The sequence below is a fragment of the Ranitomeya imitator genome, chromosome 4 (genome assembly GCF_032444005.1).
Source record: "Ranitomeya imitator isolate aRanImi1 chromosome 4, aRanImi1.pri, whole genome shotgun sequence".
NCBI lineage: Eukaryota > Metazoa > Chordata > Amphibia > Anura > Dendrobatidae > Ranitomeya > Ranitomeya imitator.
Genome location: NC_091285.1, coordinates 385,512,351 through 385,529,858, shown reverse-complemented (window position 1 = coordinate 385,529,858; position 17,508 = coordinate 385,512,351). Strand labels below are relative to the sequence as shown.

At 43.3% G+C, this 17,508-nt stretch overlaps 1 protein-coding gene across 1 annotated transcript in view; it reads right to left on the bottom strand.

Annotated features, from left to right (window-relative positions):
- The window catches only part of NUDT5 (nudix hydrolase 5), a 60,859-nt gene that overhangs the window by 40,712 nt on the left and 2,639 nt on the right, over positions 1 to 17,508 (bottom strand). Inside the window, exons 3-5 of the mRNA XM_069765215.1 lie at positions 1,499 to 1,566; positions 221 to 273; positions 25 to 132 (exon numbers count right to left, since the gene is read on the bottom strand). Coding sequence (XP_069621316.1) covers positions 25 to 132; positions 221 to 273; positions 1,499 to 1,566 — 229 coding nt within the window. The remainder of the gene's footprint in view (positions 1 to 24; positions 133 to 220; positions 274 to 1,498; positions 1,567 to 17,508) is intronic.

The window sequence follows — 17,508 nt, the reverse complement described above, 5'->3', positions numbered from 1 at the left end:
CAGACGCCATGGTGAGAACAATACCTGCAGGGAATTCCAGGCAGTAGCATCCCAGAGGAGGTCTGAACTGTTTGATGAGCACCATACATTCATAATGGAGAGTTCTTTGTAGTACTGGGATTATGGCTACACCTATTCAGTGACAAAAGGAAAAACCACCCTTAATTATGGCATTATTTACATCCCACCAAAGACCCCCAACACAATGGCAGCCACTTACCATCCACTGCATTGCCTTCTCTTCTTGTGGTTCGCTTTACAGTTTCCCATGTTCTGTTGCGTGACAAAACGGTATGAAAGGTTGAATAAAAATATCTATGAAAGGAAGAGCTCTTACTACTATACGGTGCCTTTCTGTTCATAAGCCAATCGACTGACGGCTTCCCTGTGATGCGCCATGATATATGGAGAGCCATTGTGCTAGGATTAGGCTTCTGCATGATTGGCACAGCTAAAGGGAGCAGCAGTAAAATGTACGATCTGCAAGAAGGCATGAAGAAAACCATTGGGAGAAGGAAGGGATGCGTGAGGTGATGTCACCTTGATACGCAGCGTGTATTGCCCTCTAACCCCAGCCGCGGATTGGCAGCCTTCTCCCACACACCAGACTTTCTTCATTGCTGGTCTCATGCCATTTACAATAATACAAAACCTTATTAAACACATACATGAAATCGCTTGTCTATCACTACCTTGAGGTAGCCTCGGACATAGCAGCATGCAGGTTCCTTTAACTGTGAGTCACCCTGATTTAGTCAATGGCTTCAATTGTCATATTACAAATGGTCAAACCTAGCGGGTGTGCCATGATTCATAAAGATGCCTAGCAGCATTAACACACATTCTTCACTTCTGGCTGTAGAAATCGGGCACGGCGTCACCGCAGCTCATTACGTACAGTCAGATCATGGCTACGGAGCAGCTGAATCAAGGATGAACTGGTTTTTGCTTAACTGTATATTAAATGACACAGAACACCGGAATGAGAGAAGGCACATGAGTTTAATGTAAGGACCTTATTCATGGCTCAGCTGCTTCTCACTGGTCTCGTATTAATACATGACGGATATTTGTAAGGCTATGTGCCCACGTTCCGGATCTTTAGCGTTTTCCACTGCGGAAACGCTTAAAAAAATGCTTACATAAAATCATTCCACTATTTTAATGCATTCCGCAATTTTGTGCCCATGCTGCGCTTTTTTCCACAGCGGAAAAATCAATGCAGAAAAAAAAAATGCATGTTCATTAATATTGCGGGAAAATTTTTATTTTTTTTTTTAAAAAGGCAGTTTCGTCGCTATAGAATTGTATTTGGACCATTGGAAAGAAACGCAACAAATATATGCAAAAAAAACAAAAACACACCAGCGGATTTCCTGCAAAGGGAGTCCGGATTTCATCAGGAAAATTCTGCATACTTTCTGCTACATGGGCACATGGCCTAAAAGCCTAAAGGCTAAATACTTCAAGATAAAGAAACAAGCAAAATGCTACGAACCTGGTCTTTCCTTCTTGGTCAATGTAAGTGGTTTCCTGAAGCTGCACCCATTTACCTTTCACCAGTGTCTGCCAAACAAAAATATATACCATAGGTTCTCACAGCCAATAGTGTCACCGGTAAACTGTACATCAGCTAAAATGCTCCGCTCTCACAGACAAAGCTCCGTGTTGTGTGCTCAGATAATGGACAGTCCTCACAAGTTCTCTTTTATTTTATTTCTTACATACAGTTCATTTACTTTGTATTGGAACAAGAAAAAAAAAAAAACAGACAAAATTGTTGGCAAACAACTTTTTTTCAAACATGTGATGCTCGTTCAAACTCACCTGTGGCAAGAAACTGGCGTGGGCAATATGAAAATCAAAACTGAGACCAGATAAAAGGGGAGAAGTTGACCGTCTTTGAACTGCGAGTGCCACACTAAGCACGGAGAGCAGATAGAGGAGAAGACAACTCTCAGGAATGGAGAACAAAAATTGTTGAAAAATATGAACAAAGTTACAAGTCCATCTCCAGAGATCTTGATCTTGGGTCTGCTGCACAGGTTTATATCTAGATTGCCATTCATTTTATACAGTACTGAAAAATATCGGAAAGGAACAAAGCTGCAATACCAAGTGCAAACACAAGGTGGGCGTTGTGCAGTATGAGCAATGTAAGTAAAGATGCGAATGCTGCAGCCCCCCAAATAGCTGATCAGAGGGGATGCAGTGTAATTGACTGGCAAAAAGTTTAATTTTTGCAGAAATCCTGAATATGATTTATTAAAACTGGTCGTCTGAAGTTCATAAATGGGTAAAATTGCAAATCCCTTGTAAAAACAAGCAACTTTGCAATCTACTCCGTATTAAATTACATTACATTCAGTAGTGTGCAACTCATTGCCTAATGTACTGGCCACACTGGAGTAGCAGTGCCACAGGTCTGCGGAGTCAGTCGTGGAACAGACTCACCAGACTTCCCTATATCGTGTAAATGTTCACTGATCCGAGTCTTCAACTTGCGAGAGGTACAGCCAACATAAGATAAGTTACAAATTGTAAAGTCAATTTTATATACTACTGAAACAGTATTGCAATTAATATACCCCTTTATATTAAAGTGCTTGGAAGCACTAGAATCATCAAATGTCTTTGTGACTAATGCATGATCACACGTCTTGCACCTATTGTCTCAGGAATAGGCTCAGCCAATGAACATCTTTGTGAGTGGGTGGACTCGCTTTTGCAGCCTCTTGGCTGTACCTCTCGCAAGTTGAAGACTCGGATCAGTGAACATTTACACGATATAGGGAAGTCTGGTGAGTCTGTTCGTTCAGTGTCGGCAGCCTCCAGGCATTTCATTACTCAGCATTCTGGTAGCACTAAAAGTTTCCGTGCTTATGGAATAGAACGAGTTAACAAACCAGTGCGGGGAGGGGATTCCAGATGCTGTCTACTGATGCGTGAGGCATTTTGGATTTATCACCTGAGCACTCCCTTCCCTGCTGGTCTCAACAAACGCAATGAATTGATGTATCATTACTAGTGTCCCTGTCATGAGCATGTGAAACTAACGTGTGTTTTTCTTATGTGTTTAATGTGTTCACACAAATTTTAATGTATATGTGTATTATTTTTCCTTCTTTGTTTTATATTGTTTTCGCCAATGGGATTCTTTCCTGTCATGTGATTTTGAGACTGTTGTCTATTGGCTGGTGGTGGCTATATAGTATTCCTGGTTTTATTCATTTGTAGCTCTGACAAAGATCTGCAAAGATCGAAACGCGTAGCTTGTTTCCTATTGTGCTGTGGAGAGTTATTCAGCTTACGCTTTTATCATGTATCAATAAAGGACTTAATTTTAATCTTTGGAGCTGGAACATACCCCCCCCCCCCCTTTTTCGTCTTTCTATTTATACTACGTGGATCAACGTGGAAGTTCCGTGCACCTGCTGTAGCTGCCTGGTGAGCTGGCTTTTTGCTTTTCTTTATGTGTCTACAATTTTGATTGCCGTTGCTCCGAGGAATTACTCCCACGTGAATGTTTTGCATATTTTTTGCTCATATTTAAAGCACATGTATTAGGAAAAAGGAATTTTCCTTGAAAATTTAGCTATGGCTACTGATCTATGCCGAGACAGATCTCAGAAGGCAGCACACGTGTTTTCTCATGATACTATTGACTCTAACATCACACCAGACTTGCAGGACGGTGTGAACAGTTTAGAGAAATTGCTTTCACAAGAGACCAAAGTGTGGTGGGACCAAACTACTTTGAACAATTACCTAGCTAAGGATATGGTTCCGCGTGGCTTGCGTATAAAAAAAAACTACCCACCACTGTGTATTCATCTGACTTTATGGAAGAGTGGAATAATATCTTGAGCAATTGCTCGCTGAATTTAATGAAACTTATTGTCAAACATGAGGATATCAGACTCAAGGAAATACAAAAACAAATGGATGATGTGAATTCGTCCTTAATACAGTTTAAATCGTTATCACAGTTTGAGTCTCTCATTAACAAAATGCATGAAAATGTTTCAGTATTAGAGGAAGATATTATGGAAAGAAAGAAGAGGAAGTTCACCAGAGATCTGAACGATTATGCCACCAATAAGGTGTATGAATGGGGACAATGGGAGAATTTGAATAGAACCCCGAAGTCCATTTTAAAACGCAATCAGACTCACCGCAGGCATACAGCAGCGAAATCGCATGTGAATTTCACCTCGTCTGATCCAGACTCTTCAGATAACAATCCTAGTGTATCAGATGTATCTTTAAATGACACAGCAAATATGGGAAGAAGGAAATTTTTCCGCCACTCAAAAAACGCCAAAGACGCGGTGGTAGGAAACACCGCAGGAAATCAAGGAGTTGTCACCCGCAACAGGAAGCGTCTTTTCAAGTGAATGAAAATGTTTTGAATTTATCGTCTCATCCTCTAACTCAGGATCAACTTGCAGTTTTATCCTTAGGATTAAATTTTGTTCCAAGTCAAAGGTTTGATTTATTTACCACTCTTCTGGATATAAATAAATTTATACGTAATCTAACTATTAAACACTTTTTGAATAATTCAGAGGTTCTGGACATCCAGCATCAGGAACATGAGGATACTGCACATATTAATGAATTCCGAGGTTTGGATTTTCAAGATCAAATTTCACTTGTCACCTTGCAGACATTAAGTAACGAAAATTTATCTGATGAAGCAACAATTGATCAATCCCACAATTTCACCACTAAAAATCCATATTTTTATCCCATCCAGTCTAGATCTGATTGCATGGACAGATTCCAGGAGGTGTTGGAGCGAGAATTAAAAATCTTGGATGATGATGTAACCTCTGGTAGAATCAGGTCTACAAGTAATTTTTCACGCAAACAATGGGATGCTTTACAGCAATTGCAAAATAATAAGGACATAATAAAAATGTCCGATAAGGGTGGAATTGTGGTGGTACTCAATACAATAGATTATCATTCTAAGATCATGGAACTTTTATCGGATGTGACAACATATACGGAACTTAAGGTTAATCCATCCAATGACTTTAAGAATAAAGCAGACAAAATAATAGAGGAAGGTTATAGCCTTGGTATTCTAACAAAGAAACAGTTCGATTATTTGGTGGTACAAGATCCCATCTGTCCCATTTTGCACGGACTACCAAAAGTGCACAAGAAGGAAGCTATTCCTCCTTTGAGACCAATTGTCTCAGGAATAGGCTCAGCCAATGAACATCTTTGTGAGTGGGTGGACTCGCTTTTGCAGCCTCTTGTGGGTAGAATCCCAGGCTATATTAAAGATTCAAAGGAAGTTTTGGGTTTATTTGCAGATAAAAAATGGACAGCTGAATCTACATGGCTCTGCTGTGATGTGGTTTCGTTATACACATGTATTCCCCACAGTGTAGCCATGCAAGGTCTCAAATTCCATCTTGATAATTTCAGCAATTATTCCATAGATTTGAAACAATATATTTTGCAAGTTACCTTTTTTCTCATGACACATAACTTTTTTACTTTTGATTCTCGTTATTATTTGCAGCGATCTGGAGTGGCCATGGATGCCAAATTTTCACCTTCTTTGGCTAACCTTGTCATGGCTTTTTGGGAACATAATTATATATTTTCAGTTTCTAATCCTTTTCGTTCACAGATTGGTTGGTATGGCAGATACATCGACGATTTACTTATTATTTGGATCGCCGAGGTATCTGCCATACCTGACTTCATTAGTTACATCAATTCAAATGGGTATAATTTACGTTTCACATATAGACATGATCAGAAACAGATAAATTTTTTGGATTTGAGTTTAACTGGCGATGCTGATCAGATGATAGAGACTAGAACCCATCACAAATTTCTCAGTGGCAACACCATACTCCATGCTGATAGTAATCACCCTGTGCACACCATCCAATCTATCCCCGTTGGGGAATTTACAAGAATTAAACGAAACTGCAGTAATAAGAACATTTTAAAAAATGAAATAAATATAGCTTCTGGTAAACTAAAAAGCCGCAATTATCCATATTGGATGCTGAACAGGGCAGAGAAAATTGTTGCACGAAAAGATCGTGATGATTTAATTATACCTAAAACATCAATTTCTTCTGCACCTATTTCTGCCAAAACAAATAGTAAGCCATATATCTGTTTTCAGTTTAGTTCTCAGTTTAACCAAATAAAAAATATAGTTAATAAATTTTTACCAATTTTGTATGAAGACAGCACTTTGGCCAAAATTTTAGATACAGGAATTAATGTAATATCAAGAAAAGCCCTCACTGTTGGGGAATAGGGTTTCACCAGGTATGTTTTGTTCCAGTATAAATAAGAATAAAACCTGGTTAAATTATATGGGTTTCTATAAATGTGGCAGCAATAGGTGCAAGACGTGCGATCATGCATTAGTCACAAAGATATTTGATGATTCTAGTGCTTCCAAGCACTTTAATATAACGTATATACTCGAGTATAAGCCGAGATTTTCAGCCCAAATTTTTGGGCTGAAAGTGCCCCTCTCGGCTTATACTCGAGTCAATGTGGGTGGCAGGGTCGGCGGGTGAGGGGGTGAGGGCGCTGAGGTATACTTACCTAGTCCCAGCGATCCTCGCGCTGTCCCTGCCGTCCCACGGGCTTCTGTGCTGCAGCTTCTTCCCCTCTTCAGCGGTCACGTGGGACCGCTCATTAGAGATATGAATAAGCGGCTCCACCTCCCATAGGGGCGGAGCCGCCTATTCATTCCTCTAATCAGCGGTGCCGGTGACAGGAAGAGCTGCGGCACCGAAGACCAGGCAGAGGGACAGCGCGAGGATCGCCAGGACTAGGTAAGTATAGCATATTCACCTGTCCTCGTTCCAGCCGCCGGGCGCCGCTCCATCTTCCCGGCCGGCGCCTCCATCTTCCCGGCGTCTGCGCTCTGACTGTTCAGGCAGAGGGCGCGATGACGCATACAGTGTGCGCGGCGCCCTCTGCCTGATCAGTCAGAGCAGAGACGCCGGGAAGATGGAGGCGCCGGAACGAGACGCCGGGAGCTGCAATCAAGGGAGGTGAGTATGTGGTTTTTTTTTTTATTGCAGCAGCGGCGGCAGAGATTTCTATGGGGCACAATGAACGGTGCAGAGCACCGTATATGGCACAGCAATGGGGCACAATGAACGGTGCAAAGCACCGTATATGGCACAGCAATGGGGCACAATGAACGGTGCAGAGCACCGTATATGGGCACAGATATGGGGCACAATGAATGGTGCAGAGCACCGTATATAGCACAGCAATGGGGCACAATGAATGGAGCAGAGCACCGTATATGGGCACAGATATGGGGCACAATGAACGGTGCAGAGCACTGTATATGGCACAGCAATGGGGCACAATGAACGGTGCAGAGCACCGTATATGGCACAGCAATGGGGCACAATGAACGGTGCAGAGCACCGTATATGGCACAGCAATGGGGCACAATGAACGGTGCAGAGCACCGTATATGGCACAGCAATGGGGCACAATGAACGGTGCAGAGCACCGTATATGGCACAGCAATGGGGCACAATGAACGGTGCAGAGCACCGTATATGGCACAGCTATGGGGCACAATGAACGGTGCAGAGCACTATATGAGGCACAGCTATGGGGAAATAATGATCTATTTTTATTTTTGAAATTCACCGGTAAATGCTGCATTTCCACCCTAGGCTTATACTCGAGTCAATAAGTTTTCCCAGTTTTTTGTGGCAAAATTAGGGGGGTCGGCTTATACTCGGGTCGGCTTATACTCGAGTATATACGGTATATTAATTGCAATACTGTTTCAGTAGTATATAAAATTGACTGTACAATTTGTAACTTATCTTATGTTGGCTGTACCTCTCGCAAGTTGAAGACTCGGATCAGTGAACATTTACACGATATAGGGAAGTCTGGTGAGTCTGTTCGTTCAGTGTCGGCAGCCTCCAGGCATTTCATTACTCAGCATTCTGGTAGCACTAAAAGTTTCCGTGCTTATGGAATAGAACGAGTTAACAAACCAGTGCGGGGAGGGGATTCCAGATGCTGTCTACTGATGCGTGAGGCATTTTGGATTTATCACCTGAGCACTCGCTTCCCTGCTGGTCTCAACAAACGCAATGAATTGATGTATCATTACTAGTGTCCCTGTGATGAGCATGTGAAACTAACGTGTGTTTTTCTTATGTGTTTAATGTGTTCACACAAATTTTAATGTATATGTGTATTTTTCCTTCTTTGTTTTATATTGTTTTCGCCAATGGGATTCTTTCCTGTCATGTGATTTTGAGACTGTTGTCTATTGGCTGGTGGTGGCTATATAGTATTCCTGGTTTTATTCATTTGTAGCTCTGACAAAGATCTGCAAAGATCGAAACGCGTAGCTTGTTTCCTATTGTGCTGTGGAGAGTTAATTTTAAACTTTGGAGCTGGAACATACCCCCCCCCTTTTTCGTCTTACTAAATTAACATCCCAAGGTGGTACGTGGGGAATTTGAACTGTCTCTGACATGCTGCAACAAACCTGGCTACCCATTTGTTACCTGCAATATCGTGACCATATAAAGCACCAAGCGCAGAAATGTGTACTTTTAAAGGTACTGACCGCCAGACCTAAATCGTGCCCTTTTTGAAGAAATTCTAAAACCATAGGAATATGAATTTCATTTGACAGGGCCGTCGGGTAGAGGTTTAGAAATTTTTTCCACACTCTTACATAGATGGAGGTAGTGGATTTCTTTCTACTTAACAGCAGAGTGTCAATCGGTTTGTTAGAAAAACCCCTCATCTTTAGCAGCTGCCTCTCAAATTCCAGGCTGTTAACCGTAGACCCTTCACATGAGGGTGGTTGAAGGGGCCCTGGAAAAGAAGATCCTGATCCTCCGGGAGGATCCATGGGTCTGAGATTGACATGGCTCTCAGCCAGGAAAACCATGGCCTCTTGGGCCAGAACGGAGCTATTAAGATCACGTTTGCTCTGTCCTCCCTTATCTTCCTGATTACTGTTGGAAGTCGTATCAACGGGGGAAAGGCATATGCTTTCTGGAATACCCATGGCACTTGTAGGGCGTCGAAGATATCTGGATTGTCGGATCGGAACAATGAAGCAAACTTTTTGACTTGCCTGTTGTGTCTTGTCGCAAAAAGGTCTATCTCGGGAGTGCCCCATTTTTTTACTATCATGAAAAAGATACGACGACTTAGAACCCATTCTCCTTGGTGGAGGGTGTGGCGACTGAGGAAATCTGCCTTCGAATTGTCGATGCCTCTCACATGCAGTGCTGATAGGGATAGAAGGTGCTCCTCTGCTATGGCTAGAATGTTGTCGGCTATAGACATGAGAGCTTCTGATCTTGTTCCCCCTTGGTGGTTTATATATGCAACTGCTGTCATGTTGTCTGAAAGGATTCTTGTATGCGTTCCGTGTAGCTGCGGAAGGAATTTAGATAAGGCATGATAGATAGCCTTCAGCTCTCTTTTATTAGAAGAATCATCCGATTCCCTAAGAGACCACAGACCTTGCACTATTTGATCTCCTAAGTTTGCTCCCCAACCACTATGACTGGCATCAGTGAAAATAGTTTTTGAAGGTTTAACCACCCAGGGAACCCCACTGGTAAAATGATTCAGATCTAACCACCAGGTGAGAGATTGCAACACGTCTGATGGTAAAGAAACAAGACTATCTAACCGGCCCTGTAATCTTTCTTCCTCCTGAAGTATTGTATACTGTAATTTTCTACTATGGAATTGGGCCCACGGAACAGCTGGAATACATGATGTGAAGGAACCAAGAAGAGACATACCTTCTCTTAGGCAAATTAGGGGGTTGTTAATCACCGATTGTACCTTGTTTATAATTGCCATTTGTTTAGACTCGGGAAGAAAGCACCTTTGATTTATAGAATCTAGAATAAGTCCTAGAAATTTTTGATGAGTTGTGGGGGACAATCTAGATTTTTCCCAGTTTACTAACCACCCTAATTCCTGTAGGGATGAAATTGAATCAAATAAACGTTGATGACATTGAGAAAGGGAGTTCCCCACTATCAAAAGGTCATCTAAATATGGTATTATGAGGGTGTCTTTTAACCTCAAATATGACATTACCTCTGACATTAGTTTTGTGAAGACTCTAGGGGCTATTGATAGTCCAAAGGGCATTGCTGTATATTGATAATGCCGTATTTGACCTTTCATCATAACTGCCACCCGTAGCTATTGTTGATGCTCAATGAAAATTGGAAGATGGTAATATGCATCTTTAAGGTCAAGAACTGCCATGAAGCAATGGGGAAACAGAAGCTTAATAGTTGACCGAATAGATTCCATTTTAAAAGTTTGGTTTTCTAAGAAGACGTTTAGTCTCCTAAGGTTAATTATTGTTCTAAATGATCCGTCTGGTTTCAAAATCAAAAATAAAGGGGAATAAAAACCCCTTCCTTTTTGATGAAAAGGGACTTCCACTAATACTCCTTTGGACAGGAGATTTGTTATTTCTAAGGCCTCTTGTTGTGATTGAGACCTTAAGGAAGTCAATAAAAATGAGTCTGGAGGGACTCGGGTAAATTTTAATTTTAGACCCGTAGTTATAAGGCTAGTTGCCCATGGATTAGAAGTTATTGCCAGCCATTGTGTAGAGAAGGGCAACCTACCACCAACGGGTAGATCTGTCCTAACGGGGTTTATCCTCAGGTTTGAAAGGGCGTTTTCCGAAAAAAGCTCCTTTTTGTTTAATGTCTTTATTAGCCCAATGGTCCTGGTTTTTATAGTCTCGTCTTCTGTTAAACATGGGCTTTCGGAACGCTCTCCTATAGGATGGAAGATAAGTATTATTGGGGAACCCCTTCTTCCTCTCACCCGCTTTGGTAAGATTTTCATCCAACTTAGTACCAAATAGGTACTCACCCTGGCATGGCAGACCACATAACTTAGACTTCGTTTGGGGATCTCCTTTCCACCCCTTTAGCCACAGGGCGTGGCGAGCCGCGTTGGTCAGACCTGCCGATTTGGCTGCTAATCGTATAGAATCAGCTGAAGAATCCGCTAAAAAGGCAGTAGCTCCTCTAATCAATGGTATGGAAGACATGAGTTTATTCCGGGAAAGGCCACCTTTCAATCCTTCTTCTAAATCATTCAACCAGACTAGCATGGACCTAGCAGTACATGTAGCCGAAATAGCCGGTCTGAAAGCTCCTGTACAGGACTCCCATGCTCTTTTTAGAAGGGAATCAGCTTTCCGGTCAAGCGGGTCTTGCAAAGATCCTGAATCTTCTACAGGCAGTAAAGATTTCCTAGAAGTGGATGCCACTGCCGCATCTACCTTCGGGGCTTTTGACCATTTGGAGAAATCCTCGTCATCAAAGGGATAGCGTCTTTTTGATGAAGACGGCAACCCTCTTTGTCCCTGGCTTTCCCACTCTGACTAAATCCTTTATTGCTGGAATAACAGGAAAAGAAGGTTTTTTTTTCCAGACAGCCAGCAAACATCACGTCCTGTGGCGTTTTAAGGGTTTTTGCATCTTCAATACCCATGGTGTTACATACTGATTTGACTAAATTGTCAATACTGTCTGTAGGAAAGCATGTATCCTGCTCACCCTCTGAGGATATAAACTCTTGGAACCGTCCGAATCTTTATCCTCAACATCCGAAGATTGTTCAGACCTAGGAGAATTATATCTTTTCCTACTCTCAGGAATTTTATCTGAGCTTGGAAAGGCTCGTAATTCTTCCCTAATCATACTTCTTATATCTTCTGACCTTACTGAAGACTCCTCACGTAAGGTGGATTCGATGAATGACTTGCACAGCTTCTTTAAATAAATATCCGGGAGCGGCTGAGAGCATAAAGCACATTGCTTATGTTTGGATTTCCCTGTTCTTTTTGCCTAGGGAATTAGATAAAGAGGGAAGTATAATCAGCCTAATAGGGTAGACAGACACTCACCCCAGTGAAGCTGTTATCACAGTACCGGCTGAAGAGGAGGAGACGGAGGCACAGATGTAGGAGCCGACCGGTCCGACATCTTTTCCCTGGCACTCTTAGAAGAAGACCTGTGGCTGCTGCTTGTCCGGCTACCAGGCGTTATAGCGGTGACTTCGGATGAAGGCAACGCTGTGTCCTGGGGAGATGCCATGATGGACGCCGGGTATCAGCGCCAGCGTCCTTTTGTAATGGGGGCCGCCATCTTCTTCCTGCTGCACCCGGAAGTGACCACTACATCCGGGTTGCGGCTCTGCTGTACGCGCCTGCATCAAGCGTTCGCGCAGGCGCCGTCCTCCTCCTGTATCACCCCGGAAGTTGTGGTAATACTTCCGGGGGACAAATACCGGGCCACACGCTGCCTGTACGCCACCGAAGATGGCGTCACAGGTTCTCTTACCCCAGCGATCTGGTCCCTGCAGGTCGGCTGGATGGACATCTGTGAGCCAGGAGACTCCCCGACCCTAGCCTCACGGTACCTGCCAGCAGAGGGGGGAAGCTGTCACAGGACCCCTGACGCTGCTTCCAGCTCTGGAGCCCTTGCCGTCCCTATACAGGTAAACTGCGCAAGCGGCATCCAGGCTGGGCATCCTCTCTCCAGGTGTCTCCCGTAGGAACAGGAAACCAACTGTGGGAGCGAGGGGGACCGCCCCTTTTATTCTCTCCATAGGGTTTCCTGTTCTTAGGGGCGGATCCTCTCTCTCAAGTGGGTGCTGTTGTGGCGAAGAGAAAATAATAAATACTGGTTAGTCCGGCTAATACACGTGTGCCATCAGATGTAGGCTGCTGCCATATGGCGGTATTATGGCTCTACCTAAATTCTATCAATTTGTTCAATGTACAACACGTGACAACATTATTTTGAACTTAAGGTAACTTCACACTGAACAACATTACAACGATAACGATAGCGATCCGTGACGTTGCAGCGTCCTGGATAGCAATATCGTTGTGTTTGACACGCAGCAGCGATCTGGATCCTGCTGTGACATCGCTGGTCGGAGCTGAAAGTCTGGAACTTTATTTCGTCGCTGGATCACCCGCTGACATCGCTGAATCGGCGTGTGTGACGCCGATCCAGCGATGTCTTCACTGGTAACCAGGGTAAATATCGGGTTACTAAGCACAGGGCCACGCTTAGTAACCCGATGTTTACCCTGGTTACCATTGTAAATGTAAAAAAAAAAAAAAGCAAAAAAAAAAAAAAACCATACTCACATTCCGGTGCCTGTCACGTCCCCGGCGTCCGCTTCCCTGCACTCCTCCTGCATCCTGTGTCAGCGCCGGCCGGCCGTAAAGCAGAGCACAGCGGTGATGTCACCGCTCTGCTTTACGGCCGGCGCCGACACAGGATGCAGGAGGAGTGCAGGGAAGCGGACGCCGGGGACGTGACAGGCACCAGAATGAGAGTATGTGTTTTTTTTTTTTTTTTACATTTACAATGGTAACCAGGGTAAACATCGGGTTACTAAGCGCGGCCCTGCGCTTAGTAACCCGATGATTACCCTGGTTACCCGGGTACTTCGGCATCGTTGGTCGCTGGAGAGCTGTCTGTGTGACAGCTCCCCAGCGACCACACAAGGACTTTCCAACGATCACGGCCAGGTCGTATCGTTGGTCGTGATCGTTGGAAAGTTGCTGAGTGTGACGGTACCCTTACTCTATGCGAATGTCAAGAATGCTTATTCATCGTCTACCCTGCCGCCCTTGGGGAAATCTGATCACAATCTTATACTATTGTCACCAGTCTACCAACCTGTTAGAAAACAGCCTGCTACGATTAAAACAGTTAGAATGTGGAATGAACAAGCTCTGCAGGATTGCTTTCATCTTACAGACTGGGATGTGCAGCTTGGGACAATGGATGAGTATACAAATGTTAATGAAGTGGTTGGTAGAGTGACTGACTACATTACCTTCTGCACTGATATGCTAGTGTTGGCTAAAAAGATTAGGTATTTTGCAAACAACAAGCCATGGATAACAAAGGAATTGAAGCATTTGCTCAACAGGAAAAAAAGGGCATTTAAATTAGGCGACAAAGAGGAAATTAAAATGATACAGTATGAACTGAAGTATAAAATAAAGGAGGCCCAGGAAGCCTTCAGAATTAAACTTGAAAAGAAACTGTCCCACAATAATACCAGGGAGGTTTGGTCAGGAATGAAACTACTGACTGGGCTTAAGGTAAGGTCTGGACACGGGGGCGGAAAACTGGACAAGGCTAATGAGATGAACGAGTATTTCAATAGATTTAGCAGTACATGTGTACTGTCAACTGGAAGTGGAGGGGAATTGGGTGCAAATTCTGCAACATCGATATTGGAGGAGGAGCAGACTCATTTTAGAGTATCCGAAAATGATGTGAGGAGGCAGTTTAAGTCACTTAACATTGGTAAAGCAGCAGGACCAGATGGACTCAGCTCACGTGTCCTTAAAGTTTGTGCAGACCAGCTGTGTACGATCTTTACACTCCTATTTAATGGAAGTCTACAAACAGAGGGTACCAGTGTTATGGAAAACTTCCTGTCTGGTGCCGGTACCCAAGACTTCTTCTCCTGCAACCCTAAATGACTATCGTCCTGTAGCCTTAACATCTCATGCTATGAAGGCCTTGGAAAGATTAGTTCTTGCTCACTTAAGACCAAGGGTCAATGCTTTTATCGATCCCCTTCAGTTTGCTTACCGACATAGATTGGGGGTGGACGATGCTATTCTTTCTCTGTTACATAGTGTACATTCATTTCTGGAGATTGACGGAACCACGGTGCAAGCGATGTTCTTTGATTTCTCGAGTGCATTTAATTCCTTGCAGCCACCTTTACTACACAAAAAGATGACTGATATGAAGGTGGAGGTGGGGATGAGAAATTGGATAACTGACTACCTATCAGATCGGCCACAGTTTGTACAGATGGGAGCAGTGGTGTCAAGCAGATTATTGAGCAGTGTAGGTGCCCCCCAGGGAACGGTGCTTGCGCCCTTTCTATTCACACTGTATACTTCAGACTTTTAGTATAAATCTGATCTTTGCCACCTTCAAAAATTTTCAGATGACTCAGTGGTTGTGGGTTGTATTAGGGGAGATCGAGGGGATGAGGAATACAGAAGGGTGGTGTCGAATTTCGTGGATTGGTGCAATGGTAACCATCTACAACTAAATGTTAAGAAAACCAAGGAGTTGGTGGCCAACTATAGCAGGAGTAAGTTGGAATGCTTACCGATCACTATTGCTGGTCAGGAGGTAGAGCAGGTGGAGAGGTACAAATATTTGGGCGTCCATTTGGATAGCAAACTGGACTGGAGATGCCACTCAGAGACTGTCTACAAGAAGGGGATGAGCAGATTGTATTTCCTAAGGAAACTGAGGTCTTTTAATGTGTGCAGCAAAATGTTAGAAATGTTCTACCAGTCGGTGGTGGCAAGTGCCATCTTTTTTGCTATCATATGCTGGGGTAGTAGTGTGCGGGCCTCTGATGCTAATAAGCTGAATAAGCTTATTAAGAAGGCAAGTTCTGCTGTGGGCTGTAATCTGGACTCTCTTGAGGAGGTAGTAGAGAGAAGAACTCTGAGAAAGTGTATGGCAATTATGAACAATAATGCACATCCACTATATGAGCTATTCATGAGACAGAAGAGCACCTTCAGTAACCGGCTAATACTTCTGAGGTGTTTGAAGGAAAAATTTAGGAAATCGTTTGTGCCAACTGCTATGGGGATGTACAACAATAACATTAGGGTTAAATCATAAGGGTGACTGTCTACTTTATTTCTTCTACTTTCCAGTTCACTCATTGTGTATGTCCTATTCTAATGTCTAATGTTCTTCTGTCAACAAACTGTCATGTCAATTAAGTAATTCATTTTATGATTCTTATGATGTAAGTTGTGCTGCTGTGATACCAATTTCCCACGGGATCAATAAAGTGTATCGTATCGTAGGATTGTAGGGACGGGATTCCTAGATGTCACAGGCCAGAATCTCACTCACCACTGGCATTGTGCCTAGTAGTACCAGCTTACGGAGGAGGATAGATCATATGGTTTGTTACCCCTAATGAAGCCACAAGTATAGCAGCAATACACGAGCAGCTCTCTCCCGAATCTTCCTACACCCATATTCTCATGGTCAGCTATGCTGGTGTTCCCATTACAGGTCTTAGTGCTTATTTCCCCATTATAGGGTTTATCATCAGGACTGTGTTCCATGTACTTGTTATTACGGCTGATATACTCAGTATAATAAAAACAGGACATTTGTGATATTGAGGCTCTGATAGGACCTGGTTATTGTTTGTGAGTTTATACATTGTTTGGAAGGGGCAATTACAGGTCCTTCATTTCATTTTAAGGCTCCTCTGTTCTGTGATCCATTTTGGCAGAGGGGGTAGGTTGTTACCTTATTGTTATACTGTACCGATTGCTCTCCATTGGATTCTTAAGTGTTTTTATCTTTGTCCTTTTTGTATATTTGCTCTTATGGAGTCCCCTTTCACACTACAGCACTTTTTCTTCCTGCCTTAAATGGTTCATCACAAACTATGTGTTAGGTTCTCTCTTTATTAGTGGCGTCTTCTTCATTTGGTTGTAATATGATCACATAGACATTGATTATGGTTCTACTGGAGACAGTAAAACAGTGGAAGGTCCAGATATTCCAGCGGTAAAGCAACCGGTGTGTCAGGTGTAATGGGGCACAACACTGGGACCCGCCTAGAGGTTCTGCTAAAAATGATCAGTACAACATAGGGGTCCAGGTGTAGAGCTTTAATAAAGACATTAACATGGAGCTCCAGATTAGAGGCAAAAATATAAAAAACAAGAAAGAATGGATCCATCCAACGCTGTGTCTGTATGGGCCCTGTTCACAACACTTCAACCAGATGAAGCATGTAGAAGAGGTCGTCTGCTTCAGGACTTCTGCTCATTAACCCTTTAATGACCGCCAATATGTCTTAACTGACCTGAGATATAAGAGACTAGTATCCCCCGACTGGTGACAATCCAGCAGCTGTTAGCTGTACACCATAGCTGGCAACTTGCTGCATCAGCCACAATCAGTGTTGGCACCGTCCTTAGCTGTTTAACCTCATAGATGCTGTTGTCAATATTGACTACATCATAAATAGTTACAGAGTGTGGGGGCTTCTTTATCCCCATCTGCACCCTGAGATCATGAGTGTGTGGTCCTGATGTTTGCCATGGCACGTCATGGCCAAATAGCGGCCTTAGAGTCTGACGGCTGCAGTAATGTGTTCAGAAGATAGTGACACTTCGGCTACTTTCACACTTCCGTCGTTTGGGCTACGTCGCAATGCGTCGCTTTGGAGAAAAAATGCATCCTGCAAAGTTGCCCGCAGGATGCGTTTTTTCTCCATAGACTTGCATTAGCGACGCATTGCGACGTATGGACACGTCACATCCGTCGTGCGACAGATGCGTCGTATTTGGCAGACTGGCGGCACAAAAAAAGTTCAATGCAACGTTTTTTTTTGTGCGACGTGTTCGCCATTTTC